Source organism: Galeopterus variegatus, unplaced genomic scaffold, assembly GCF_000696425.1.
Source record: "Galeopterus variegatus unplaced genomic scaffold, G_variegatus-3.0.2 Scaffold970, whole genome shotgun sequence".
Lineage (NCBI taxonomy): Eukaryota > Metazoa > Chordata > Mammalia > Dermoptera > Cynocephalidae > Galeopterus > Galeopterus variegatus.
The window spans coordinates 19,674-46,542 of record NW_007727081.1 but is presented as its reverse complement, the minus strand read 5'-3'; the positions used below and the strand labels follow the sequence as shown (position 1 = coordinate 46,542).

Sequence of the window (26,869 nt, the reverse complement as noted above, 5' to 3'; positions counted from 1 at the left end):
TGCCGCTCCACGGCCTCCACCTCCCCCTGCCGCCGCCGCCGCCTACTGCGCAGGCGCACCGAGCACCCGCCCGCCGCGCGCGGGGCCCCGAGGGCCACGGCGCAGGCGTGAAGGCTGAGGACCCCGCTCGCGCTCGCCAGCGCACCAGGGTTTCCACATTCCCTTTCACTCTCTCACGCCCCCTCCTGGCCGCTTGCTTGCGCTTGCGCAGAACAAGATGAGCGCGCCTCGCCACCCCACCATTTCACCGCCCCCATCTCTTCCTTTCCCCGCCCCACAACACTGGGAACTAACCAATCATGGCGAGGGCGGGGCCGAGCTCTCTCAGTCGGATTGGACTTCTGCAGCTCCTGGTCAGGCCACAGCCTCTTCGGCGTTGTGAACCCCTCCAGGCTGGGACAAATTAGACATGGGCATGCGCCTGAATGATTGCTTGGTCACCTTCTCCACCTTTGTCTGTCTTGGTGCGCACGCTCCAAAGAAAAAAAGACGAGTCCGAAGTCCAAAAGTGCCCAGTGCGCACGCGCAGAGCTTTACTCTTTTAAACATCCATAATTATGTGCTATAGAGGATTTAAAAGTCACGGTTCTTGTCTTGAGGAGATTCTGACATAATGAATGGTTATAGAATAATTTCAAGGCAATACCGAAAAGCAAGTGCAACTTAGATTGGCACAGGATTCGATATTTAAATGCTGAGGAAATTCAAAAATAGGAAAAATTGTCATGGAGTAAGGATAGAAATGGGAAAACTTCGGATTCTTGAACTAAGGTAAGTCAGAAGTTTAAGTAGAGGGGCCGGCCCGTGGCTCACTCGGTAGAGTGCGGTGCTGATAACACCAAGGCCATGGGTTCGGATCCCATATAGGGATGGCCGGTTTGCTCACTGGGTGAGCGTGGTGCTGACAACACCAAGTCAAGGGTTAAGATCCCCTTACCGGTCATTTTAAAAAAAAAAAAAAAAAGAAGTTTAAGTAGAAGTGATTAAAATAGTACATAAATTAGAAACATACACTTTTAATTATTTAGGAAGTATTTACTTAGCCACCCACTATGTTCCAATCACTATACTAAGGGCTAGGGATACAAAGACAAAACATGGTTCCTGACGTCAAAGAATTTATAACATATTGGAGAAGGAGGAAGGGGCAATTAAACACATAGATGCACAAAGTTCAATTGAAGATGTGATAGAGACAAGGACTAGGGGTGCTGGCCGATTAGCTCAGCTAGTTAGAGCATGGTGTTAACACCAAGGTCAAGAGTTCAGATCCCCATACAGGCCAGCCAACTACAACAACAAAAAGGTAAGGACTAAGTATGGAGGGGAATCTTAAGGAGACAATGGTTAGTTGTTCTTTAGAGTGGCCAGTGAAGATCACACAGAAGTGGCGATGCAAACTGAGATTTAAGGGATGAGTAGGAGTTTGGTGAAGGAAAAGTGCAGTAAAAGTATCCTTGAAAGAACAAGGCACACAGTGGTGCAGAGGAGCAGAAAGAGGGTGTGCTTTGGTGAACTACAACTAGTACAGATAACATTTGGTGTGAAGTGAGGAGCTGCAGGAAGCTAAACTGTGAAGACTTGCAAATCGGATTAAGGAGGATGGCTTTTACTTTACCGATAATGCAGTCATTAAAAGATTTTAATATGGTAAGATTTGCACTGTGTGAAGAATGAAAGAGTAAGGGTGGTCCCTAAGATCGTGAGATCTGTGAGGAACTGTTGTAGGTGAGAGAAATGCTGAGGACCTACTTGGATTAGGACAATGGGCAATAGAGGTACAGGTTGAATTTGGGTCTGTTAGATGGAAGCAAAATCAATTGGTGATGGAGAGTGGGTGACATGGGGTCAGGAGCCAGTTGAGAAGTGGGGGGGACAGAACAACTCCCAAATTTCTAACTTGGGTTACAGAGTGAATGGTAATGCTAATCACAGAAGAGAGAACACAGGAGACAAAGGTTTGGAGAAGAGGATGAGTTTAATGGGTTTGTTTTGCTTTTTGAGTTTGAAGGGCCTGTGGGCCATCCAGGTAGAGGTGATCCCTTGTCTTCAACAAATTTCTTTCAGGTCCCAGCTTAAATATAAATTCCTTAGCCTTCCACTATGCCCAAACTAGGTTAGTTCCACTGCTTCAAACTGCTAAAGCATCCTGTACTCCTTCTGCACTCATCATGATTGTAATATCAATAATTTGTCCAGTGTCTTTCTTCTGCCACATTACAAGCTCTGTGAGGTCAGAGACTGGGTTCCATATCTGTTTGTCCCCACCACTGTACCCAGTACCTAGCACAGTTCCTGGCACAGCAAGTAGTATCTGAATGAAGGAATCAATGTACTGCAGGTCTATGGACACACAAGTGTAGCCCAGGAGAGGTCTGGGTTAGAGATGTGGAATCATCAGCATATCAGTCATAGTTAAAGCCATAAGAGAAAATTAAATCAGTAAAGAAAAGTGTACACTGAGGAGTGAATTGGATCCATGATGAAACTCTCAACTACACCTGTATTTGAAAGGCTAGGAAATAAGAGGTGCCTCCAAGGGCACCTGAGAAGGAACAGATGTAATTAGGATGGCAGAAATGGTAAGGAGACAATAGCAGTGATTCTGATAAGCAGTAAGGAGAGAGAGAAAATTTAAGTGGGGCAGATTATCAAAAGTGCTGACTGTCAGATTGAAAAGTTTGGGTTTGGACTCTTAGGCAATAGAGTAATTGGATTTTAGAAATGGCATCATCAGCAACTTCCAAGTCTCTGGCACCAACAGTCCTCTCAGGTTTGACTTTTCCTCTTTTTCATCTGCTCATTCAAGCAAAGGATGGGAGTAGAACAAGGGGGAACAGCATTTCACATAAAGGAATGCCATTCACAGAATGCCCAGAGGGGAGAGTATAGTGCATTTGAGGTACTGAAAACAGTCTAACATGTTTGGAACCAACTGGAGAGGAAATATGGCTGGAAGGGTTGGCTTGGGCCAGAGCTTGGAGTACTTGAAACATATTTAAAAGTTTGGATTTTCTGCTGGGAGTGGTGGGAGCCATTACAGCATTTTCATCAGACTTGCATTTTAGTGAAAGTACTTTAGCTAGAGTATAAAGGATGTTGTAACAGAATGCCCCAGCTTGCCTTAGGATTTCTGAAAAGACAGATTAGGAGGAAGACAGAAAGACCAACAAATTGATAGATGGACAGTTAGATACTGAGAATGAGGATTCAATGAAATTTTACACACTATATGATGCAAGTTCCTCCAGATTTCTTCCTTGCCCAGCTCTGAGAATACCTACAGGTGGACCTATACCCTCCAAGCAGGAGTTTGGAAGAGTCTTCTCTGAGAAATCTGATCAGACAAGAAAAAAGATCTAATGATAGTGAAATCAGGATTTCCTCAGAGAAATGGCCTAGTGGGTCACCCTGTAGTAAAGCCCACAATCAACAAGCCTCGGCATACCCCACGTATACACACACACAGTTTCCAATCAATACTTTGGTGCCCTTGCTCTTAAATATGAGTGGACAACTGAGGATCACAAGACATTTGAGGAAAGTCTCTAAAATGAAAGACAGAGGCCAAAACAAATAGAGAAAGAAAAAGAACAGCTTAGAAGAAATGAAGACCATATAAAGAGAAAAACATTTTTAAAAAGCTATCATAATTGGATATCTTTACTGGCCAACTGCCAAAACAAACAAACAAAACTATCATAAATATCCTCAAAGAAATAAGAAAAGAATGTTTATCCACGAAACAAGAACATAATGTTTTAAAAATTCAGAGAGCAAAAGATAGCTCTTAGAAATCAAAAATATTAAAACCAAAATGAAAAATTCAATAGAAAGCTTGGGAAATAAAGTTAAAGAAATTGGGCTGGATGGTTAACTTGGTTAGAGCACAGTGTTACAAGACTGAGGTCAAGGGTTTGTATCCCCATATAGGCCAGCCCTCCCCCACCAAAAAAAAAAAAAAAAAAAGATTAAATAAATCTCTCAGAAAGTAGAGCAAAAAATAAAGAAGACAGGAAAGAAAATATAAGAAATTTAAGGGCCGGCCTGTGGCTCACTCGGTAGAGTGTGGTGCTGATAACACCAAGGCCACGGGTTCGGATCCTATATAGGGATGGCTGGTTTGCTCACTAGCTGAGCGTGGTGTTGACAACACCAAGCCAAGGGTTGAGATCCCCTTACCGGTCATCTTTAAAAAAAAAAAAAAGAAAAAGAAAATATAAGAAATTTAAAAGATTAGTTCCTGGGATTCATCATCTGAATAACAAGAATTCTAGAAAGAAATAATAGAAATAATTACCGGGAGGGGAGAAAATCATCAATAATTCAAGAAAATTTTCCATAACTGAAGAACTTGAATTTCCAGACTGAAAAGACCGACTGAGATCATACTAAGACATTTCGATGTAAAATTTCAAAGTGCTAGGATGAAGAGAAAATCCTGAAGTCTGTGGTTAGGGGAAGAGGGAAGGAAAATAAAAACGTACTTCACACAAAGGATCTAGAATAAGAATGGTTTCAGGCTGCTTAACAGCAATACCAGAAACTTGAAGACAATGGAGAAATGCCTTAAAAATTCTGAGGGTAAATTATTTCCAATCCAGTGTGCTATACCCAGCCACATTGTCATTTAAATGCAAGAACAGAACAAAGACATTTTCAGGGCCGGCCTGTGGCTCACTTGGGAGAGTATGGTGCTGATAACACCAAGGCCACAGGTCCAGATCCTGTATAGGGATGGCCGGTTTGCTCACTGGGTGAGCATGGTGCTGACAACACCAGTCAAGGCTTAAGATCCCCTTACCAGTCATCTTTAAAAAAAAAAAAGTTGCAATATTTGCATGCTACATTGTCTCAGGTATTGATATTCAACTCTACCCACAAGTATGTATAAGGAATTATTTTTGAATAAAGTTTATTGAAAAAAAACTTACATGCTATTTTGAGTTTGAGATACGAAGGTGAATATAAAACAAAACATAACACTGTTTAATTTTTTCTTTTTTTGGTGGCTGGCTGGTGCGGGGATCTGAACCCATGACCTTGGTATTATATGGCTGAGCTCTAACTGACTGAACTAACCAGCCCGCCAAAACATAGCACTCTTTAGAAACTCAATTGAAAGTGATTGCCTTTGAAGAGTGGGAGGAGTTGGGCGACTTTTTTTATTGAAGCTTATATTTGACTCTTTAAATAATATACTGTATATTTATTTATTTATTTTTTCCTTTTTGTCTTTTTTCGTGACCGGCAACGGATCGCCACCCTCAGTGTCGCGCCCGTACCAGACCGGGATCGCAACCCTCGGTGTTGCTCCCGCACCTTGCTCAGCCAGTGAGCGGCTGGTCTGTATGTGGGATCCGAACCCTCGGCGGGAGCGCCACCGCACTTCCCAAGCGGCGCAGTGTAGCAGTGCACCACCGGGCCAGCCTATACTGTATATTTATGATTAAAAAAAAATTACCCCATAGAAGTTAGAGGAAGGGTTACAGAAGGAGGCTGGAAGACTGGTTAGGAGCCTGTGGCAATTTTTAAAGAGAGGTGACAAGGGAAGTGGGGATAGAGACATGACATGAACAGATTCAAGAGATACTGTAATTAAGTCTTCTCTATTCTCCCCTTAAAAAGCTCACACCTTAAATGCCCTCCCCTCTGTTCTCCCTGCAATGGCCATACCCCAGGCTCTAGCCACCCCACTGCAATCAGCCCCAACACCTAATAAGATCACCTTATAAAAGGTTAATGAAGTGATGAGTAGGCCAGAGCCCAAAGATGTGGATTCCGGGATGGCCATTAAAATGCAGTGATTCTAGAGTACAAAGACATTCTGTGAAAATTAGTAAGATCTGGGGCCAAGGTGAGAGTAATAACTTAAAAAACATAAACTCTGAAACCAAACAAAAAGATTAGGGCAAGATAAATTTTGGAAATATTAAATTTCCTAGTTTATACCCTTTTCTGCATTAGTGTTTAAAGCTTTATTCATTTTTTTAAGAAGTGATACACGGGCAAGGCACAAAATTCAGAAGGTCGACAGTGGTACATGGGAAAAGTAGTCGCCTTCCTTCTGTCCCCTGGACAGCCAGTTCCTCTCCCCAGAGGCAGTTACTCTGTTTGTTTGTGCATCCTTCCAGAAATAATCTATTCTGCATTAAACTGTTTAAAAAGCCCATCACTAGATAGATTGTTCATGTTTAAAAGGCAGTAATCCTATACTAATTATCCCGATTTGAGCATCACATATTGCACACAGGTACTGATATTCACCACTGTTCTCCAGATATGTACGATCAATTATGTTTCAATTTTTTTTAAGTTAAATAAATAAATAAAAGACAGTAATCCCTGCCAGACTGACATGAGCCAAGGTCATGAGACTAGATTCTTCTGGCTCCCATTTGGGAAAGGGGCTGACCAGCTTCATAATCTCTTAATCAAGATTGTCCTAAAGGCCCATTTGCAGGAAACTAGTTTCAAGGGCCAGAAATTGGGAGCCCACTGGAAGAATTTGGGCCTTTGACATGTTCTATCTGGCTAAATCATATATTTTTTTTTTAATTTGAATTTTAAGAAGGATCTTCAATCTTTTAAATTTCCATAGATCCTGTTTCCTACAACTTACACACTTACATTACCTTCCTGTCCCCTTTCAGTGTCTGAATTTTCTTCCTGCCGATATGACCATGTAACAAATGTTTCATACACAAAAGGAACAATATGCCACCATCAAAAGTGATGACACATGTACATTTAACAGCATGGGAAGATGTTTCTCCTATATGTTTAAATGAAAAAACAGGTTACAAAAGAGTATTATCCCATAAACCTCTATTCAACTAATTATAAACATACACACACATGTATACATATATATATTTTTAAAAATCCAGAGACTCAGGGCTGGTTGGTTAGGTCAGCTGGTTAGAGTGTGGCCTTGTAACATTAAAGTCAAGGGTTCAGATCCCCCTACTGGCCAGCTGCCAGAAAAAAAATCTGAAGGATCAACACCAAAGGGTTAGTAGTGCCCACGTAAGAAGGGCTATGGATTCTATTTCTTGTTTTGTTTTGTTTTGACTTTTCTGATGCTTTTATTCATTTTCATATTTTATTTTACAAAGAATGAGACTTTTTTCCAAATGACTATATCAACTCAGTGCATAGATTTTCTTCTAATTTCATCATTTTAAAATCTCAAGGATTTTATTTTATTTTTAAATTAAATTAAAAAAAAATTTTGGCTATAAAACAAGTCTTAATACATTTAAAAAGACTAAGATCATAGAAAATAATAGGAATTATGTCTATTTTATTTTATATGTACATGCTAATTTTTCTACAACAAACCTGCGATTACTTATATGATAAAATATTATGAAAGTGGGAAATGAGCCTGTTTCCCTCCTTGGCCCCATGGTCCTAAAGGTTTGTTTTATTTTTGCTGAAGTTTACTCTTTTGTAAGGCATACCAGACTGAAAATAAAGACTTCATGACTAAAAAAAAAAAAAAAAAAAAAAAAAGCACCAGCTGCCTAAGCTGATTTTTTGAAGTTGGGGCAATTGGTCCTTCGCATTGCACCTTGAAATGTCAATGCTAGGTGGCAGCCTGTTCTGTCCGGTAAGTTGTCGGCCTGCCTTAGTCTTGGATCTGGCACAGCCCACTCCAGACATTTGAGACCTTTGTCTGAGTCCTAAATGTGACTGACAAGCTTGATGTGTTAAGCTCACCCCTTGCTCTTTTTTCTCTATATTCCACAGGCCACAGCCAAGACTCTGGCCCACTGAGAGTGAAAGTAACCTTGGGCACACCCTTACCCCTGGGAACAACATCCACTGAACAGAACACTCAAGAAGGATCTCGAAGTGGCTAAGGCTTATCACCTCATCAACTCCTCTACTCAGCACCATATCAGGACATAATAGTTTTCATTTATTTTTCACCCACGACAAGGAGGAAAAGCCTTACCCTGGATTCTGCTCTTTCTGTACTTTGGGAATATGCACCCCCAACCCTCCTTCCTCGAGGGAGGCCTCTGTGTCAGTGTCTGTGGAGACAGTCTCTGAGGAGGGCTTGAGCTGGTGGGGAAGAAGCTCAAGTAGAGAGAGATCCCCAAGGGATGGCATCACCTTCCTGCCAACTCCCTCATTGCCTCTTCTTCAAAGCAGAAGGAGTGCCAGCCCTCTGCTTCCGTCAGATCTTGGGCTCCTAGGGCCTTGTACAAGTCCATGGCCCTCTTGTTCCAGTCCAGGACGGCCAGGCGGAACTGGGAGCAGCCCTTATCCAAGGCCACCTGTGGGAGAAGATATCACTCATTTTCACTCCCTCATTCAACCCGGGTGTCCCCCATATACTCGTGCTTCTTCAGGGCCTGGCTTGTAGCTCCCACCCCTCTCCTCACCTCAGCCACGTTTTTGATTATTTTGGAACCAATCCCCTGACCTGTGGCGGGGAGAAGAGGCAAAAAGAGCGATTGTTTAAGGTGAAGGGGATCAGAAAAGGCCACAGGCTGGGATTAGGGAGCACGGGATGGTGGTGGGGTCCGTGGGTTGCTTCGCCCCCACCTCAGCCTCAGCCCCTGCCCAGTACCGCGATATTCCGGCATCACATAGATGTCTTCCAGATAAATGGTGCGTCCCTTCCATGTGCTGTAGGAGAAGTAGTATAGCCCGTAGCCTACCACACAGGGCCCTGAGAAGAAGAGAGAGAAAAAGGGGTAAGGCCTCTGGGAGCATGGGGAGAGACCTCTGGGGCTGAAGCGAGAGACAGAACTCTGAGGGCCAGGTGCTCTTACCCTGTAGCTCCCCGCGGACTGGAAGAATCTCTGCTACCAAACACTGATAGAAAGGATTCTCTCCAAAGCCATCTGCTCTGAGGGCTGCAGAGATTGGAGTTGTGACAAAGAGAAGATAAAGAGGACCTGGGTGTATGCCTAGCCTGGAGCTGCTGCCTGGGGAACCCATCCCTCTCTTCCTCCCCCACCTCCATCAGGACCCAGGTGCCGAGCCCCCACCTTCTTCACTGATCTTCACCTGATCCGAGAGTTTCTCGTACTCAGCTAGTTCCTACGTCGTGGGGACAGAGGCTAGGCCAGGGCAGCGGGTCCTCGCTGCCCCTCCTCCGCCAGCAGGGGCCCGAGGCGCGCCCCTCCCCCCGCCCCCAGCTCCTACTCCCCCGCTCAGGACGCGCCGCTCTGACCCCCCGCTGGCACCCTGGCTTCCGGCCCGCAGCCTTCACCCGAATCAGCCTCAGGATGTCTCCACAGTCTCCCTCCTTGGCCTCCCGGATCCGCACGGAAGCCATTCAGATTCCCACCGTCTGCGCCCGGCAAAGGGCCCCTGGGATCCTTTAAAGGGCCTACAAGCTCGGATCCCGGAAAACCAGGGAGAGCGTGGCGGCGGGAACTCCGAGGGCTGGAGAGTGGAGCCCGGGTTCCGGAGCTGGCCCGGCGGAGAGACCAGTGCGGCTTGGAGTTCCTCACCCCCGGGGTAGCCCCTAAATGCTGCCCCTGCAGGCGCACACCCGCCAGCCAATCAGCTTGCAGAGCAGGCGTATCTCCGCCTCCCCCAAGCTCCGCCCCCGACGGCCCGGTCTTGTGACTGGGCCGCTGGGCAGGGGTCAAGGCTGGCGTGTGCAGGATTCCTGAGATCCAAATGCACAATCACTGGGCCCAGCTTACGTTGTTGTTACCTGGGTGTCCCAGCCTGTATCGGAGATCCCCACGACTCAGAAGTCACCGGTACTTCTTTAATTGAAGTCTGCAGTGATTATCTGCTTTAGACTTCATTCTAACCCACCCATTCAAGCCTATCCAGAACCTGGGTGAATCCCAAGACCCCCAGCTCTGAAAGCTGTTTCCTACAGTGCTTGAGTGGCTCAAAGTGTTACTTCTCTCAGCGGCATTTGCTTTTAAAATAGGTCAGGGAGAGGGTGATGAATTTCTACTGGTAGACTGTTAGGCCCTGTAATAAACGATGAGGGAAGATAATTGGGAGTAAGTGGCAGGTCCCTTCTTAGTATCCACTAAATCACACACAGAGACAATACCTTCTTGTGAGACTAGCCTCAGAGGCCTGGGTAAACATCGGGGGAGGAGTTCAGACCCGATACCAGACATTGTGCCTGCATTATCTCCATTAATCCTCATTCACAGCCACCCCATAAAGTAAGTATTATTTTCCTCCTTTTACCGACAAGGACACTGAATTACAAAGGTGGAGTGACTTGCACAAGGCAACCCAACTGGGTATTTGGGATTGTGTATCTCATCTCTAGCCTTGATAGAGGGTGCTACTTGGGGAGCAGGCTAGGACTATTTCTAGACCTCAGGCCTGTCGAGGAAGCCTCCCCAGGTGGGCAGAAGTCTCGGAAGACTCAGGTCAGGCTCTAGAGGAGGAGAGGGGAAGTGGGGTGTCCTCTGCTAGCTCATAAGCTTTCTTGGCAGTGGAGGATGGTAGTGGAGGGACTCTGTCCCTCACCCCATTTGTCCACAGAGGGGCCGCAGGGTCAGTGCCCTGTCTCCTGCCCCCCTTCTTCCCCCAGGGCAACCTTTAACCTTCCACCACCCATGCACAAGGCTGCCTGCCCCCAATCATTCCACCCGGGGTGGTCTGAGCCACGGTGTGGATGCAGCTGACTATGGAGAGCAGAGGGCCACTGCCCGCCTCGCGTTGGCTGGTGCCGCCGCGGCTGGTGCCGCCGCCTCCGCTGCCGCCGCTGCTGCTGCTGCTGCTGCTACCGCTACCACCTCATACCCGCAAGGGACTGGCCCTGAGACATATTCTCCTCACCCAGGTGCAGGGGCAGGACAGGGCTTTCAGCCTCTGTGTGTTCAAATGAGCTACACCTTAGCTCTGCCCTCTTCCCATCTCTCCTCTCTGCCCTGTAGCAGCGCCTCTTTCTCTGTCTCTGACATGTCCTTGTTACAGCTTTTTAAAATTTTCTCTTTCTGATACAGGGCCCAGGATCCTCCTGCTATGCATCTCAGCAATGGCCCAGGACAAGAGCCTGTCACTGTTTTGATCTTTAACCTCTCCAGGATCGCAAAGTATGGAGTTGACCTGGTCCCTGATCCTACCCTCTCTCCTTCCCGTTTCTCTGTCCTCCCTCCCTGAACTCCACCTCCCCCAACTCCACATTGACCCTCAAAGGGCACACCCCATGCACAATCTTTCCTCCTGTGTTCTTCCAGAACCTCCTCCTCCTTTGAGGTTCAAACGTGGGATCAAGAGGTAGTCATTTTTTATGGGGATACCAACCCTAAGGATGACTGGTTCATGCTGGGCCTTCGGGATGGCAGGCCTGAGATCCAAATGCACAATCACTGGGCCCAGCTTACAGTGGGTGCTGGACCTTGGCTGGATGATGGGAGATGGCACCAGGTAAGCTAGCTGTCGTCCCGAGGGGAGGGGTGTCTTGAGCTGGTCTGAGGAAGGAGAACTTTACCATTGTCATCTCATTTAATTGTCCCTGTTTTTTCTGATGGGAATTCTGAGTCTCAGTCAGTATATAAGTGACAGGGCCTGAGTGAGCCAGGAATGCTAGCTGAGTCTTCAAGTGCATGTTCTTTCCACCATGTTAGGCTGCCTCAAAGGAAAGTGGAGAAAGCAGGCCCCAGGGGCACATGATTCTGCTTCTTGCCTCCTTCCTGCAGGTGAAAATAAGGAACCATGGGGACTCAGTGCTCCTGGAGGTGGATGGGGAGGAGGTGCTGCACCTGAGACAGGTCTCTGGGTCCCTGAACATCAAACCCCAGACCATCATGAGGATTGCGGTGGGAGGATTGCTCTTCCCCCCCTCCAGCCTTCGGTTGCCAGTAAGCACATCACAGGGGCGGGAACCATGACCTGAGGCTTGGTAAAAGCATGGCAGGTGGGTGGCCATGGGAATCTAAGTGCAGGCTTTGTGTGTGTGTGTGTGTGGCTGGCCAGTGAAGGATTTTTTTTTTTTTTAAGGCCTTTTTCCAGCATGACTAAGTGCAGTCTTTTAAGGAGAGAGGGGGTGGGAGGAGAACTGCATGGGGGAGGCCAAATGCTTGTGTCTCAGAGGGGAAAAAACTGAGGGTGGAGCAGTTGGGACTGGGGCTCAGATGCCCTCATTTTGACACCCCCACATCCTCCCTTTTCCCCACCCCCTCTAGCTGGTCTCTGCCCTGGATGGCTGCCTGCGGTGGGGTAGCTGGTTGGACCCACAGGCCCAGATCTCAGCCTCTACCCTTACTAGCCTCAGAAGCTGTGATCTAGAGTTGCAACCTGGGTTATTCTTCCCTTCAGGGACTCACGCAGAATTCAGTCTCCAAGGTAGACTTCCTTGGAGTCTGTCTTTCCCTGCATGGCCAGCTCTGCCTTCTTCTGTCTTCCTCTACCACTAGCCCCTTCCCTCCATGAAGCTCTAGCCTTGAGGCCTCAAGAGATCCTCTCTCCCCCCCAGACATTCCCCAGCCTTATACAGAGCCCTGGGCCTTCTCTCTGGACCTGGGACTAAAGCTGGCAGCAGGCTCAGGCCACCTCTTTGCCCTGGGGACACCAGAGAACCCTTCTTGGCTCAGCCTCCACCTCCAAGATCAAGTAAAGGGGAGGGTGGGGCCCTGCCTGTGTTCAGTGAAGTTTGGGAGCAGTGGGGGAGAAAAGGTGCTCCAAAACATCAATACTAGTAAGGCTTGAGGGTGGCACTCAGGTGGGGGTAGGGGCCCAGGAACTTATCTTGAAGCTGCCCACAGCAAGCAAACGGCTTTTACTTAGATTGCATATTTTCTTGAGGTGGACATGGTTTCATAGAGCCATGAAAATTGGGACAGGATTTGAGTGGTGAGAACGGCCAGTAGGTGGAGGCATGACTGAGAGGCAGAATTCCGGCACCAAGGGCGGGGCCACAAGGAGTAGGTGCCACTCATTCTTTCCTCCCTTCCTCTTGTCCCTGTCCCATGCACTCTGCAGAAGGTGGTGCTGTCTGCTGGGTCAGGGCCAGGGCTAGATCTGCCCCTGGTCATGGGACTCCCTCTTCAGCTGAAGCTGGGTATGTCCAGGGTGGTCTTGAGCCAGGGGCCTAAGACAGAGGTCCTGGCTTTGCCTCCCTTGGGCCTTGGCCCCCTCATCAGCAGCCTTTGGGCCCAGTCTGAGGGGCATCTCTTCCTGGGGGCTTTACCAGGTAAGAGAGAACAACGTTCAAGTTCCTAAGCACACCACTGGAAACAGCTAAAGGGAGGGGCACATTTGGAGGGAAAGGAAACGTCTGAAAGGGAAGAAGAAAAAGCCACAAGAAGAGAGAGGAAAAGGGGGCAGTGGGAGGGGGTGCTTTTGAAAACTCAGGGGCTGTCAGTTAGCTCAGTTGGTTAGAGTGTGGTGCTATAACAAGTGGCAAAGCAGCAATTTAGCTTAACCACAGAACTCAGTTGCTGGTCCCCACAGGAAGTTCCCCCAATTTTAGAATTAACTAAAGGACAACAAATTAGTTCCAGTGAAGAGTTTAAGTGGTGGTGGTAGCTAACAATCCAACACAAAAAAAAAAAAAAAAAAAAAGAAAGAAAGAAAGAAAAAGAAAACTCAGGTTGGAGAACTAGAAGAATGAGGAGGAGCTCTGGATTCAAGCCCTCCTAATGCTCTAATGCCACCTCTATGTCACCTCCCTCTAGGAGAGGACCCTTCTGCTTCCTTTTGCTTGGATGGGCTTTGGGTGCAAGGCCAGAAGCTGGACATGGACCAGGCCCTGAGCAGGAGCCAGGACATATGGACTCACAGCTGTCCCCAGAGCCCAGGCAAAGGCTCTGATACCTCCCAATAAATCCCCACAGGAGAACCCCCGTTGGATGTCACTCATTCATTTATTCAGCAAATATTCACTATGTACGTGCAATGGACAGGCACTGTGCCAAGCATAGAGTTGTACTGATAAACAAAAAGAACTCCGGTTTGTATCCCATTGGTGCTCACAGTCCCGTGGGGGAAGAAGGCTTCCATCAAAGGCTAATAAATAGGTGGATAACTGGAAACTCTGACAAGTGCCATTAGAGCTGTCAGAATTGTGAAAGCCTGGAGACTAGAAAGCCTTAACCTAGTCCAGGTGTCAAGAAGGACTTCCCTGAGGAAGTGGTGACTTCTTAGGCTGAGATCCCAGCAGCAGCAGCCACACACACACACACACACACACACACACACACACACACACACACACACACACAGAGATACGGGTCACTTTCTGGAAGCCCAGAGCCTACCTCCTTCCCCAGCATCTACTCCCTTAGAGACTCCAGCTTCCTGCCTCTGAGGCTGGTCCCAAGAGATCAGGAGAGGAAGGGAATAGAAGGAATTTTATTGTTCAGTCATTCTGGTCGTTGGACTGGCCAGTGCTGCAGCAGCAGGGGGCGTGAGAGGGTCATGGAAAGATGGGGGCAGGGAAAAGGGGTGGAGGCAGGGAGAAAGAGAAAGGGAGGGGAGAAGGAGAAAGCCGCCTTTATCTCTCCTAGTTTTGGTCTACTCCATTAAACAAGAACTAGCTGGTGCTGGTCCCAGCTGGGAAGAACAGACAGATTCCGGAATCTCTCTGTCTTCAAAGAATATGGTGACCTAGCCCTCAGCCCCCAGCCCTCTGGAGAATCCTGGTACCCCAGCCCCTTCCTGAGCTACCTTCCGGCCTCAGTCCTCAGATCCCTGGGGAACCCTCATGCCCAAGCCCCCAGCCGCTAGCCCCCAGCTGTCTTCAGCCCTCTTAGGAGTCCTTGTGTCCCAGCCTGCTAGGGAGCCCTCTATCCCCACCTCTCAATCCTCATCCCTCTCAAGGACTGTTACCCCATCGCCCGACCCCATGGGAATCCCAGTGTCCCAGGCTCCTGCTTTCTTATGAAGATCTTCCTACCAGTAACCCAGGCAACAGGGTGAGTCACACACTGGACCTGCTGTCCCCTTCTGCAGGCATCAGCCAGGATTTAAATGACCCCAGGGTAAGGAGGCTTCAGTAGAGTCTCTGGAACGAAGACACAAATCCCAAGCCCCACCATGTATCCCTTTCACTCTTGACCCTATAGATCCTCCTGGGGTCTATAACTTACCTCCACCCAGCCAGCGGTGTTTGTAGGAGAGTCCTCAGAGTGATAAGGGAGTTCAATTCAGCTCTGTTCCCTGGGTGATGTTCAGGGTCAGCCTAGGCCACCTAGGTATGTCCATTCAACTAATATTTACTGAGTACCTGCTAGGGACCAGGCAGTCTTCTAGACACTGAGGATGCGTGGGTGAAAAGGACAGACACAATCCCTGCTCTTACGGAGCTCACAGTATGCGGGGAGGGGGATGGCAGACAGCCCACAAAGAAGAAAACGGGGGAACACTTACCCTATTTTATGGAATGATGTATTGTCTGATTCTAGAATCACAATAAAGTCAATTGAGATCTTTGAAAAAAAAACAAACAAGAAAACAAATAAGCAGGATCATTTCAAATAGTGGTTAGAGCTATAAATAGAATAAAACCCTGTAATACAATAGAGGGTGGGAAGGGAGGGGCAACATTAGTTGGTGGTCAGAGAAGGCCTCTCCAGGCGGCATCATTTGAGCAGTGACCTGAATAATGAAAAAAAGCCACCCTGTGGAGGCCTTGGTGTGAGCCAGTGGGGAAGGAGGTTAAAGAATCTGGATACACCTGGGCACCCACCAAGGAGGTTGTTTTGAGCAGCAACTTCCTGACCTTGTGTCCCTGGAATGTCCCAGGGGCCTGCTTTTCTCCCCTCCCTCCACCTCACCCTCTCCAGGACACTGCACCCCCAACCTCTCTTTCTCCAGCCTGCCCTAGATTCCAAGATTCCTGATTACCATCCAGAGCTGTCCACACTCTTTCATTAACACTGACTTTGCATTGACACAGACTTTGCCAGGCCACCACCAAAGGCTCCTATCATGGTTGTCCAATATCCCTGGCCTCCCCTCACCCCAAAAAACTTTGCAGAGCTTGGCAGCACACCCTGAAGCCTCCAGACCTGTCTATCCACTCACTCCACCCTATCCACGGCCTCTCTCTTTCCCTACCCCCCACTTCTCTGTCTTTCAATTAACATTTATTGGCTGCTGACAGTATGCCAAGCACAGTGTTAGGTAGTCCACGGGGACTCTCGAGATGAATAAGACTTGGTACTGGCCCTGGAGAACTGGGGTCTTGGGAGAGAGGCAGACATGTAAAACACTTTAATAAAGACTTTTCTGAAATGCCAGAGGTTTCTGGTTGCTGTTTCTACCAAGGATCATCAAAGAGGTAAGTTCTTAGATGTGTGAACTTGAACAAATGTCTATCCCCGTACCAACCAGCCGCAAAAAACCCCCCCAAACAAACAAAAAACAAATGACTAACATTCTTTAGCTCTCAGTTTCCTCATTTACAGAATGGAGAAGTTACACTATTCATAAGGTTGCTGTGAAGATTTGATTAAATCATGTAGGTAAAATGCCTGGCACAGTGCTTGGCATATAGGAAGTGCTCAATGTATGAGATATGTTGTTCTTATTATTAACATTGTGCATTTTTTTTCCCTAAGCCTGCTGGGTATAAGAGATGAGGAAGGGCATGTGGGCATGTGACTGGCCGAACCATGGCCCTGCTCAGATGGAATGAAGGCAGATGGGAGGTCCCTTGAACCACATGGTTGTGAAAAGCCTCGTGTGTCCTGCTGAGGAGTTTGGGCTTGATCTGGTCAGTGGAGGAATATCTGTATTTGTGTTTCCTTTTTTTTTTTTTATTGGCAGCTGGCCGGTATGGGGATCTGAACCCTTGTCCCCATCTGCAAACTTGCTACCAGTTTGACTGCTGGCTGCAAAGCCCTCCTAACTCGTCTTGATTGCCATGGCCCACTCTCCACACAGCAGCCGTGGTGATTTTCATTAAATTTAATCGTGTCACTCTCCTGCTGAAAACCCTGCAATGGTTTTCATGATGGTTATATTAAAATCCAAACTACTACTAAAAAAAAAAAAAAAAAAAAAAAAAATCCAAACTACCGGGTTGGCTGATTAGCTCATTGGGAGAGCGTGGTGCTGGTAACATCAAGGTCATGGATTCCTGTACTGGCCAGCCACAAAAAAAAAAAAAAAGAAAGAAAGAAAAAAAATCCAAACTACTTCCTTTGGCCTACAAGGACCTGTAAGGTTGGGCCCCTGCCTACCTCTTGGATCTCATGCTGTATAGATCTTGCCTTCCCTTATTAAAGCCCAGCCTTTGGGGCCGGCCCGGTGGCGCACTGCTACAGTGCGCCGCTTGGGCGCGTAGTGGCGCTCCCGCCGAGGGTTCGGATCCCACATACAGACCGGTTCCCACTCACTGGCTGAGCAAGGTGTGGGAGCAACACCGAGGGTTGCGGTCCCGTTGCTGGTCCCGTTGCCAGACATGAGAAAAGACAAAAAGGAAAAAAAAAAAAAAAAAAGCCCAGCCTTTGCACCTGTACTTCCTTCTTCCTGGAAAGCTCTTCCCCCACTTCTCTCTATAGCTCCTTTTTGTCATTTACGTCTCAGATTAAAAGTCACCTCTTCAGTAAGGCCATCCCTGACCATCCAGGAATTCTCTGTTGGATCACCCCATTTTATTTTTTTTCTGCATAATATTAATATTGTTTTATTTGTTCCCTTATTTTTATTGTCAAGTGGAATGGAAGGCCCAGGAACAAAGGGACCGGAATAGTGCCTGGCTCTAAGCAGACGCTTATTAGATTAGATATGCATTGAGTGAATGAATGGGAGTTGGAACTGGCCTCTGAAGGGTGGGCAGTCTTTCAGGACAATAAAATGGACAAAGGTGTGAAGTCAGGAGTAAGCACAGGCTGTCCTGGGAGTGGCCGTTTTTCCACAGTTCTTCTCTTAACTTCTCATGGTATTTTTCCTTTGCTAATTGCTTAAGTTTATTTCTCTCTCTCTCTTTTTTGGCAGCTGGCAGGTACCAGGATCCAAACCCATGACGTTGGGGTTATAAGGCTGTGCTCTAACCAGCCAGCCCTGTTTAAGCTCTAAAAATGAATATTGTCCTACCTTCAGCTTCCTGAGAAGTAAAAAAGGACTGAAAGGAAAAGGAACTATGAGTTGCCCCAGTTTTCCCTTTCCTTCTATGTCATTGTTGCCAGTGTAAGTGGCCAGTCAATACAGAGAAGTAACACGACTAAGAAAGGATATGATAGGAAGCCTTGATCATCCACGTCTCCTAGAATGCCATTGCTTTCTCTCTGTGTTTGATGCAAGTTCTGCTTCTAAAGGAAAGTGTGGCCGCACTGCTGTCGGCACCCCGACTTATTCAGTTGTAGACATAACATGTTCACCTTGCACTTGATTTGAGTCTGGCTGAACCCTCGTGCATTGTAGATTCACTAGAATTCTGTGCTCATGGAGCATCTCAAATACTATGGGAATAAGATAGCATATTACACATATTTCCTCTGCTCACAGGCATGTGCCAATGTCCCATTGGCCTCCACAAAGCACAAGTTCAGAGATAAAGCTATTAAGGGGGCCGGCCCGTGGCTCACCAAGGCCATGGGTTCGGACCCTATATAGGGATGGCCGGTTGGCTCACTGGGTGAGCGTGGTGCTGACAACACCAAGTCAAGGGTTAAGATCCCCTTACTGGTCATCTTTTTTTTCTTTAAGATAAAACTATTAAGAATCTTCAGATGAAGACAGCAGAGCATTAAACCAAGCAATTCTGAGCACAGGCCTTGTGCAACAGCAGGTCCCACGTCATGAAGCTGGTCCTGGACTGGAGGGAGTGAGTTTAAGGACAAGATGTGAGATGTTGAGGACTTGGGCCAAGGATTTAGAGTGAGAGTTGAAAGGAGAAGAAAAACCTCTCCAAGGGAAAGTGACAAGATTTGAAGAAAGGTTAAAAGAAGTAGAGATGATGGTTCTTAACCTGTGGTATTTAGAGGCTCTTCTACTCCCCTGCTAGACTGCAGGCCTCTTGAGCCCTGTGACAGCTGTGCCTTCATTCTAACCTAGCTTGGTCTCCCAGGGCCAGAGCTGCACACGGCCTGTAGTAGGTGCTCAATTAAATGTTTGCTGACCCACATAGACAAGGCGGGGACATGAAGGTGAGGGTGCGGGAAGGAAAGCAGACCTGGCTGCAGGGCTGGGATCTCAGGGCAATGCTGGGAGCTGGGAATGTGGTGTCAGGAGGGACTCAGGGAGACATGGTGGGAAGATGTGGAAGCTCCTGCGAGGGTAGAGAACCAGGTGGTGCGGTCTGGGGGCTGGGCGACTGAAGAAGGAGGTGTGTTATGAGTGGGGGCTGGTACCAGCTCCCATTACGGGATTTTCCCTCCTTTTGTGGCGTTTATCCATCTCTGTGCGGCCTGTTCTAGCTTCCAGCCCGGGGGCGGGGGGGGCCAGCATCCCGGCTGGTTTCTGCTCGCTCTTGGTCTCTGGCTCTTTCTCTGTTCCTCTCACATTCAGCTCGGTCTGTCTCCCTGACAGTTTCGCTCCATCTGTATCTTAGTCCCTTTCTAACTCCCTCCTTGGGGCCCCACCTTTGAGCACGTTATCTGCTTCCCTCTTCGTCTCTGAGTCTGTCTGGGGTTATCTTCCTTCTACTCCGCCCAGACACGCTCTCTATCTCCTTTCCACCCGGCTCCAGTCCAGTAGCTGGGGTGGGGGTAGGGGAGGAACCGCGTGGTCCCAAAGAGACGGCGGGGGGCGGGCTCAATCCCTCTCCATATTTGCATATGTATGAGGCCGCCCAGCCCGCGGCGAGGGGGCGGGGCTCCTGGGGGTGGGGTGAGGGCGGGCACCCTCACCGCCGCAGAGTATAAAGACGGCGCGCGGCGACCGCCGGCCCCGCACTGCTGAGAAGCGGAGCCTCCGCTCGGGGGACCTCCGTCCCTGGCTGTCCCCCGACTGCGCGTCCCCGCCCTACCCCCGCGGCGGCACCACTAGTGGTGCGGCGGGCTCCGCTGGGCGGAGGAGCCCTGAACGGTCACCAGTCCCTTTTTACAGCCTCTTTGCATCTCGGATTTCGGGGCGGCCCCTCCCCCACCTCTCCCTGCCTCTTTGCACCCCGCTTTTTTCTGCATTTCGCTCGGTTTTGTGGCCTCCCGTTTTTGTACCCCTTTTCGTTTTGCTTCTGGGAGGTTTGGGGGTTGAAGCTGCATTTGCACTCCTTTCCCTTGTTATCCTCCCCTGCTCTGACAGTCCCCCTTTTCATCGCAGTCGGGGGGCCTAGGATCGGTGCATACTCCGCCGCGCTGCCGGTACCCCACAGCGCGTGGCCGTGCACCCCGGAATTTGCAGCAGCTGCATATCTGAGGGGGTCCCCCTCGACCCCGCCGCCTTTGCTCCTCGCGCGTTCAGCGCGCGGCGCCCCTGCTTCTCCGCAGCCCCTCGCCCCGCGCCGCCAAGATGGTCATCCAGAAAGAGAAGAAGAGCTGTGGGCAGGTGGTTGAGGAGTGGAAGGAGTTCGTGTGGAACCCGAGGACGCACCAGTTCATGGGCCGCACCGGGACCAGCTGGGGTACGCGGGGCCCGCGAGCGAGGGGCTGGGGTGGGCCACCGGGCGACGCCTCGGGGGCGCAGGGTCCAGCCGGCTCGGCCCCAGCTCCCCTCCCGGGTCCCCGGCGTCCGGCCCCCCTGCCGGGCTCTGGGCTGGGAGGGGGCCGAATCACCGGTCTAATCTCCCGGGCTGGCCTCTGCGGAGGCGGAGAAAGTAGGTCACTGCCGCCTTCCCGCCCCCCGCGGAGCCCCTCGGGCGGGGGGTCGCGGGCCTGCGAGCGTGTCCGCGCCGCGGCGCTCAAGCTACCTCTCGGGGCCTGTCCGCCCCGCACGGCCGTCCCCCACCTCCGAAGAGCGCCCCTTCCCTCACTCCGGCTCTCACTAGCTCGCCAGCCCCGTCTATTTTTAGCTCTTGCCCACCCCCTGGACCCTGGGAAGATTCATGAGGGGGCGGGTCTTGGAGGGGGTGTGTGAAGGGGGTGCTTCACAGCGGAAGGTGCCTGTCTGTAGCCCACCGCCGGCTGTGGGGAGCTTCCTGGGGCTGCTTCGTAGGTGGGGGGCTGCTGGGGAGGGGTGAGTCTGTGGGGCTCTGGAAGCCGGGTGTTCTGCTCAGGTGGCAGCGGCGGAGGGACCACTCCTCGGTCTCTGTGGTGAGATGCGTACATTATCCGGCCGGTTATCTCTGTGGGAGTCGGCTGGCCTGGGACCTTCCCCACCCTTATCATGGCAGGACGCAGGGGTGTGGAGGGAGCTGTAGTGGTCGGGGAATCTGATGATGGGCACAGGTGCAGGTGAGGGGTGGAACTTTTCCAAAAAGGATTGCTAGCTGGGAAGTCAAGAACGGGGGATGACACTGTGTGACACAATTTACAATTTACCCACATGGATTGGACGCTGTCCCCCTCAAGCCATCCCCCTAGGGGCCCGTGAGTTGGATCCAATACAGTCCTCGTCCTCAGGGAACTCAAAGTCCAGCCCCTGGGATGGGAGGGCTGCAGGCATGCTTGGGAGAGTCTGAGGACGTGTGGAGGAAGTGTCTTCTGAGACACGAGGACTCGGAGTCAGTGTGGTGGGAACAGCAGGCCCTTACCCCTGGCTGAGGGAAGTGGAGAGTGTCAAGGAAAGGCTGCAGGAGACTCCTCTGCCCAGGGAGCTGTATGGGAGCCGTGGGTGCAGTGACTGTCGAAGGTTCCAACAGCTGTCTCAGGGATTTTGCAGCTAGGCCAGAATGTTAGGGCCTTCATTTCAGGAGCTGCATTCAACGTTCAAGGTTTGAGTTCAGGGTTGGCTGTTTAGCTTGGTTGGTTAGAACACAGCCTTGTAGGACCAGGCCGGTGGCTCACTTGGGAGAGCGTGGTGCTGACAAAACCAAGTCAAGGGTTAAGATCCCCTTACCAGTCATCTTTTAGAAAAAAAAAAAAAAAGGACACAGCCTTGTAACACCAAGGTCAGAGGTTCAGATCCCCATACCAGCCAGCTGCCCCCCCCCCCCAAAAAAGAAAAGGTTTGGCTTCCCTGGGGCCCCAGGAGAGATTTTGTTACTCAAGTCTGAGGGCCCAGGTTCTGCAGGGTGGGATGAGAGTTTGCTGTGCATGGTGGCCACTATCACCTTAAAAAGTCATTGTGCTAGAACAGCTTTAAGCTAGAGTATCAATACAGCAATAACAGATGCTGTGTCTTCTCAGGACCATGCATGGTTGAGAAGTTGGAAATATAATTGGATGTGAAATGACAGCCTATATACATGGGGTTGTCCCAGCAATGAGAGTTTTGGTCTCTTGTGGCCTCCACAAGGTCAGGCCTCACTGTGCCCTAAGCGCGGGAGGGGGTTGGGAGTCATGGCTGGAAGCCAGACACACTGCCTATTTCCAGCTTGTCTCATTTTGCTCCCAGGGGAAGGCTCTAAGTCTGGTGGCTCTGTGACCCACCCCAGTGCAGAACTTCTGAGTGGGTAGAGGGGTGTGTGCGGATGGGTAAGATCATGGCGGGAGACTTTGAACCGCTGACCTTGTTTCCTCCTCTCTAGCCTTTATCCTCCTCTTCTACCTCGTCTTTTATGGCTTCCTCACAGCCATGTTCACCCTCACCATGTGGGTGATGTTGCAGACTGTCTCTGACCATACTCCCAAGTACCAGGACCGACTGGCCACACCGGGTGAGTGATGAGCTCCCCCTACCAGCCACTCTAACCGCTGTTGTGACCCCAAGCCTCCAAAACAAACGCACAGTTCTTTCCAGGAGTTTGGTTCTGATGATCCAATCACCATGTGCTGGGAAGTTCTTCTTGAAGTCTGCCTTCCTTCCCATTTCCTGCAGCTGGGAGCTGTGCAGTCTGGAGAGGTGGCAGATATTCACAGGAAATCGCCCTCCCTTGAAGACAGTCTCAGATCTTCACCCTATCCCTCACCCTGGTGTTCGATATGTCCATCTTTCCTTTCTGTGTGGTCCATCATCTTATATATGCCCCCACTCCCACCCTCGTCGGCTGTAGGTTTGATGATTCGCCCCAAGACTGAGAACCTTGATGTCATTGTCAACGTCAGTGACACTGAAAGCTGGGACCAGCATGTTCAGAAGCTCAACAAGTTCTTGGAGCGTGAGTGTGGGGCTGGCTATGTGGCTGTCTGGGACCTTGGACAAGGGATTGTGGACCCTGGAAGTGGAACTTCAGGCCTTTGATCCTCTCCCTCCCATTTCCTTAGCTTACAACGACTCCATCCAGGCCCAAAAGAATGATGTCTGCCGTCCTGGGCGCTATTACGAACAGCCAGATAATGGAGTTCTCAACTACCCGAAACGTGCCTGCCAATTCAACCGGACCCAGCTGGGTGACTGCTCCGGCATCGGAGACCCCACCCACTATGGTTACAGCACTGGGCAGCCCTGTGTCTTCATCAAGATGAACCGGGTACCCATGACCTTGGTCCCCAGGGAGAATGGAGGAGGGAGCTGGGGACAGCATCTGCTCACAATTGCATCCTTTCGCCAGGGCTAATGGGCATTAGAGAGATTTTTGGATGTTTGATTCGCTGATAGAACAAGAGAGTTGGGGCCATTGGAGGCTAAGCCCCCCACCTGGAAGGCTGGATGTCTGTCTTTGACAACTTTTTCCTCCAACTCTCACCCCGCCACCCTCCTAACTCCAGGTCATCAACTTCTATGCAGGAGCAAACCAGAGCATGAATGTTACCTGTGCTGGGAAGGTGAGTTTGTTGGGCGTCATCCACCTGCCCACGTGTTTGTCCTTCATGGTTTCCATGTAATTCACCCATCTCTCCTTATCTTCTTTGCTTCCAGAGGCCCCATTACTATAGGGACGAGGGGGTAAGAGTGGGCTCCCACCCCCCCCTTTTGCTTTTCTCTAGGATGCAGAAGCCTGCCTCTCATGTGGAGACACACCCCTTCCTTCACCTTGGCCTCTGGTTTCTCCCCCTAATCCTTCCACCTTCTCCTTCATTCCCTGATTGTCCATGTCTTCTGCTCTCCCCTCCTCAGTTCCTTTTAGGTACTTGAGATAGCTGCTGATCTGTTAGCACCATCTGCTACCACTAAGTTGTCCTTGGAACCCCTCTCTTCCCACTCTGTCCCTTCTAGAAACTTGCTACCCCTCTCCATGCACCCTCCCTCCTTGCCTCCTACTGAGCCCTTACTCATTTATCTGTTCTCTCTTGGCTCTGCTCCAGAAACTGATTCCTGAGGATGTGGTAAGAACCTGGGGTAGAAGTGGAGTAGGAGGCTTCCGTGTCACTAGCACCCTTCAGGAGTTCCCAGCCTGAGAGAGACAGGTCACCCGCTCCTCTCCACACACACACATTCACAGCTCAAGGGAAACAGTTTGGAGACAGGAACAATTTGGGGTGAAAGAAGAACAAAGGAAAGTCTGGTGAGCTTCTGGGTGCCAGCCATCCCTAACATGCTCTCCCCGCACCTTCCTGCACCCCCACAGAGAGATGAGGACGCAGAGAATCTGGGCAACTTTGTCATGTTCCCGGCCAATGGCAACATCGACCTCATGTACTTCCCCTACTACGGCAAAAAGTTCCATGTAAGTCCCACGGGAGGCCGGGGTGCTGCCTCCTCTAGGGGTCCGGGGTTCTTGGGACAGAGGCTGAGTTGCCCTAGGCCTAGACCCTCACTCTCCTTCTCTGGCCCAGGTGAACTACACGCAGCCCCTGGTGGCCGTGAAGTTCCTGAATGTGACCCCCAACGTGGAGGTGAACGTGGAATGCCGCATCAACGCTGCCAACATCGCCACGGATGATGAGCGAGACAAGTTCGCCGGCCGTGTGGCCTTCAAACTCCGCATCAACAAAACCTGAGGCCCCTTCCTCCCGCCCCCACCTCTCCTGTGGATGCTTCTGGAATGTCCCTGACCTTGCCTGATCTCTCCCTCACCCACCCCAAAGGTATTTTTTACTACAGACCTATGACTTGTCTGAGCCTCACGCCCTTTTCCTTGACTTCACCCAGCCTGATTTCCACCGTGGTTCCTTGGCTACACGCCTTCCCCCCATCTCCTCCCAGTCCTAGCTCAGAGATGGGGAGATGGGCTACCCAGGTGGCCACAGAGAAGCTAAGAGCCTTTCTAGTTCTGGTTTGGCAGTGAGTGGGATGTCTTCATGACTACCCATCTCTCCTGCCCTCCCGTCCTCTGAGCTATAAAAAATGCCCACCAATCCCCCGCCTACACACACACTGTGCACGCGTGCGTGTGCACACACGCACCCCTCGTTCCACCCAGGGGTGAGTGTGGGACTCCCTTCCTCCTAGGCTTCCGCGCTATACCTTTCTCTGCCTCTCACACTTTCTCCCTCATATACACAGTCGCTTTCTTGGCGGCTTTGGACTTATCTGGCTCCTCTGGCAGGATTTATCCTCCTCCTCTCCATCCCTATTCCCTCCTCTGAAAGGCAACCATTTGCGATTGAGGACAAGGTGGTTCTGTGGCCTTTTCCCTCTTTCCTGGCACATCCTGCTTCTCACCCTATGATGACTCCATGAGCTGGGAAATGAGAGACTGGAAGAAAAGTCCATGTTGATTCTTCCTGAAAATTCTCTAATGGTTCCTGACTCCAGTTTCTTCCTGGTCCATCCTGTCACCCAAATAGCTACTACTCAGAGGGATGGGGTTGACCTAGGCTGAATATCCACTTTGTTTGTACTGGTGGCTCCCTTCCCCCTATTCATCTTCCCAGAATATCCTTCAAGTTCCACTTCCCAGGGAGCTCTGGGGGAGGGGCTGCCATTTTGGCTCTGTCCCCAGTGGCCACCTTGGAAACGTCAGCTGGCTATGGGACTATTCCACCTCCTTCCCTGAGCCCAGATCTGCCCCCACCATCCTCTCTGGCTTCTCTTAGCAGGTTATCAACGAATCACTAACTCCTTCCCTTTCTTCCGCATGCCAGCCTGAAAGTTTCACATAGTCTCCTCAATGTAGACTTTGAATTTCTTGGCTCCATCTCCTTCAGACCCTTTCCCTTTTTAAAAAACCCCATAATGCCCATAGAATGTTAAATGAGGAGCCTCCTGCTCTGAATATTCTTTAGTTACAGGGACATTTGAACTCTTCCTCCTCTGGTGTCCCTCCACTTCATCCTGTCTAACCTCCCTTCCCTACTTAATGCTGCAGCCTCCACACCCCACCCACAAACGGACTCTTCCCCTTTTCCTCTTGCTGCATCTGTGTCTTCCCTTCGGGTCCCCGTGTTTTCCTGCACCCCCTCTCCCCAGTGGTTTCTCTCTGCAGTTATTTAATGCCTGTGTCAGATCTACTGTAAAAAGAGGATAAAGTACAATAAAATGAGAGCAATTATATATATAAATATATATCATACACAGAGCCCTGTGTGTGGGTTGTTCCTTTTTGAACATTTGGAAGGGGCTGGAAGGTAAATTTGGGCTTGGGGGCTGCTCCCCAGCTTTGACTTCTTCCTTCTAGTTTCCAAGCATCTACCGCCTTGACCTCGACTAATTTAACGCACACTGTCTTGAGATCACTCAATACAAGAGAGGCAGGAAGCCTGCATCCCTTTGTACAGCGATACTTATAAAGTGCCTGCTATGTGCGTTCTAGGCACCATGAGGACACACTTATGAAAGAGGCAGAGTTCCTGCCCCCAAGGAGCTCCCCAGTTTAACAGGAGAGGTGAGGAGCACACGAGAAACTCTCAAACAAGGTAGACCTAAACGTGCTTTGAGGAAGGGGAGAAAGCTGGTGACGACAAAATTCAGAGTGGTCAACCACTCTCTGTCGGGGCTTCAAAGGGAAGGTTTTTTAGAGGCAGCATTTATGGTGGAGCTTAAAGGATGAGGTGGTTTGGGGAGAGAAGAGCATCAGTAAATGCTTAGAGACAGAGAAAAGGTGACTAGAGGAAGCATGGATCTCAAAACAATATGAACTGTATGATCCTCATTTTGTGTAAAACTACAAACA

At 49.8% G+C, this 26,869-nt stretch overlaps 3 protein-coding genes across 4 annotated transcripts; 2 read left to right on the top strand and 1 right to left on the bottom strand.

Annotated features, from left to right (window-relative positions):
• Positions 1 to 7,906: 7,906 nt before the first annotated feature.
• Positions 7,907 to 9,391, bottom strand: SAT2 (spermidine/spermine N1-acetyltransferase family member 2). Its single transcript, XM_008573840.1, has 6 exons — positions 9,233 to 9,391; positions 9,009 to 9,060; positions 8,790 to 8,873; positions 8,585 to 8,686; positions 8,397 to 8,437; positions 7,907 to 8,288 (listed from the first exon to the last, which is right to left on the bottom strand). Exons 1-6 carry the CDS (start codon positions 9,296 to 9,298, stop codon positions 8,121 to 8,123), a joined length of 513 nt encoding a protein of 170 aa, XP_008572062.1. The 5' UTR covers positions 9,299 to 9,391; the 3' UTR covers positions 7,907 to 8,120.
• A 1,565-nt stretch (positions 9,392 to 10,956) lies between these two features.
• On the top strand, positions 10,957 to 13,803 carry SHBG (sex hormone-binding globulin). Of its 2 annotated transcripts, none has more exons than XM_008573842.1 (6): positions 10,957 to 11,042; positions 11,187 to 11,376; positions 11,649 to 11,810; positions 12,135 to 12,294; positions 12,425 to 12,561; positions 13,626 to 13,803. In XM_008573842.1, exons 1-6 carry the CDS (start codon positions 10,972 to 10,974, stop codon positions 13,701 to 13,703), a joined length of 798 nt encoding a protein of 265 aa, XP_008572064.1. In that variant the 5' UTR covers positions 10,957 to 10,971; the 3' UTR covers positions 13,704 to 13,803. The 2 variants fall into 2 exon arrangements, with proteins under 2 accessions (XP_008572064.1, XP_008572063.1); XM_008573841.1 differs by lacking the exon at positions 10,957 to 11,042 and adding an exon at positions 12,931 to 13,141 and having other exon boundaries at positions 11,240 to 11,338; positions 11,703 to 11,810; positions 13,626 to 13,790.
• A 6,063-nt stretch (positions 13,804 to 19,866) lies between these two features.
• ATP1B2 (ATPase, Na+/K+ transporting, beta 2 polypeptide) lies at positions 19,867 to 25,170 on the top strand. Its single transcript, XM_008573839.1, has 7 exons — positions 19,867 to 20,458; positions 22,463 to 22,591; positions 22,928 to 23,032; positions 23,139 to 23,344; positions 23,583 to 23,639; positions 24,383 to 24,481; positions 24,591 to 25,170. The coding sequence occupies exons 1-7, from the start codon at positions 20,347 to 20,349 to the stop codon at positions 24,753 to 24,755; spliced, it is 873 nt and encodes a 290-aa protein (XP_008572061.1). The 5' UTR covers positions 19,867 to 20,346; the 3' UTR covers positions 24,756 to 25,170.
• Positions 25,171 to 26,869: the final 1,699 nt, after the last annotated feature.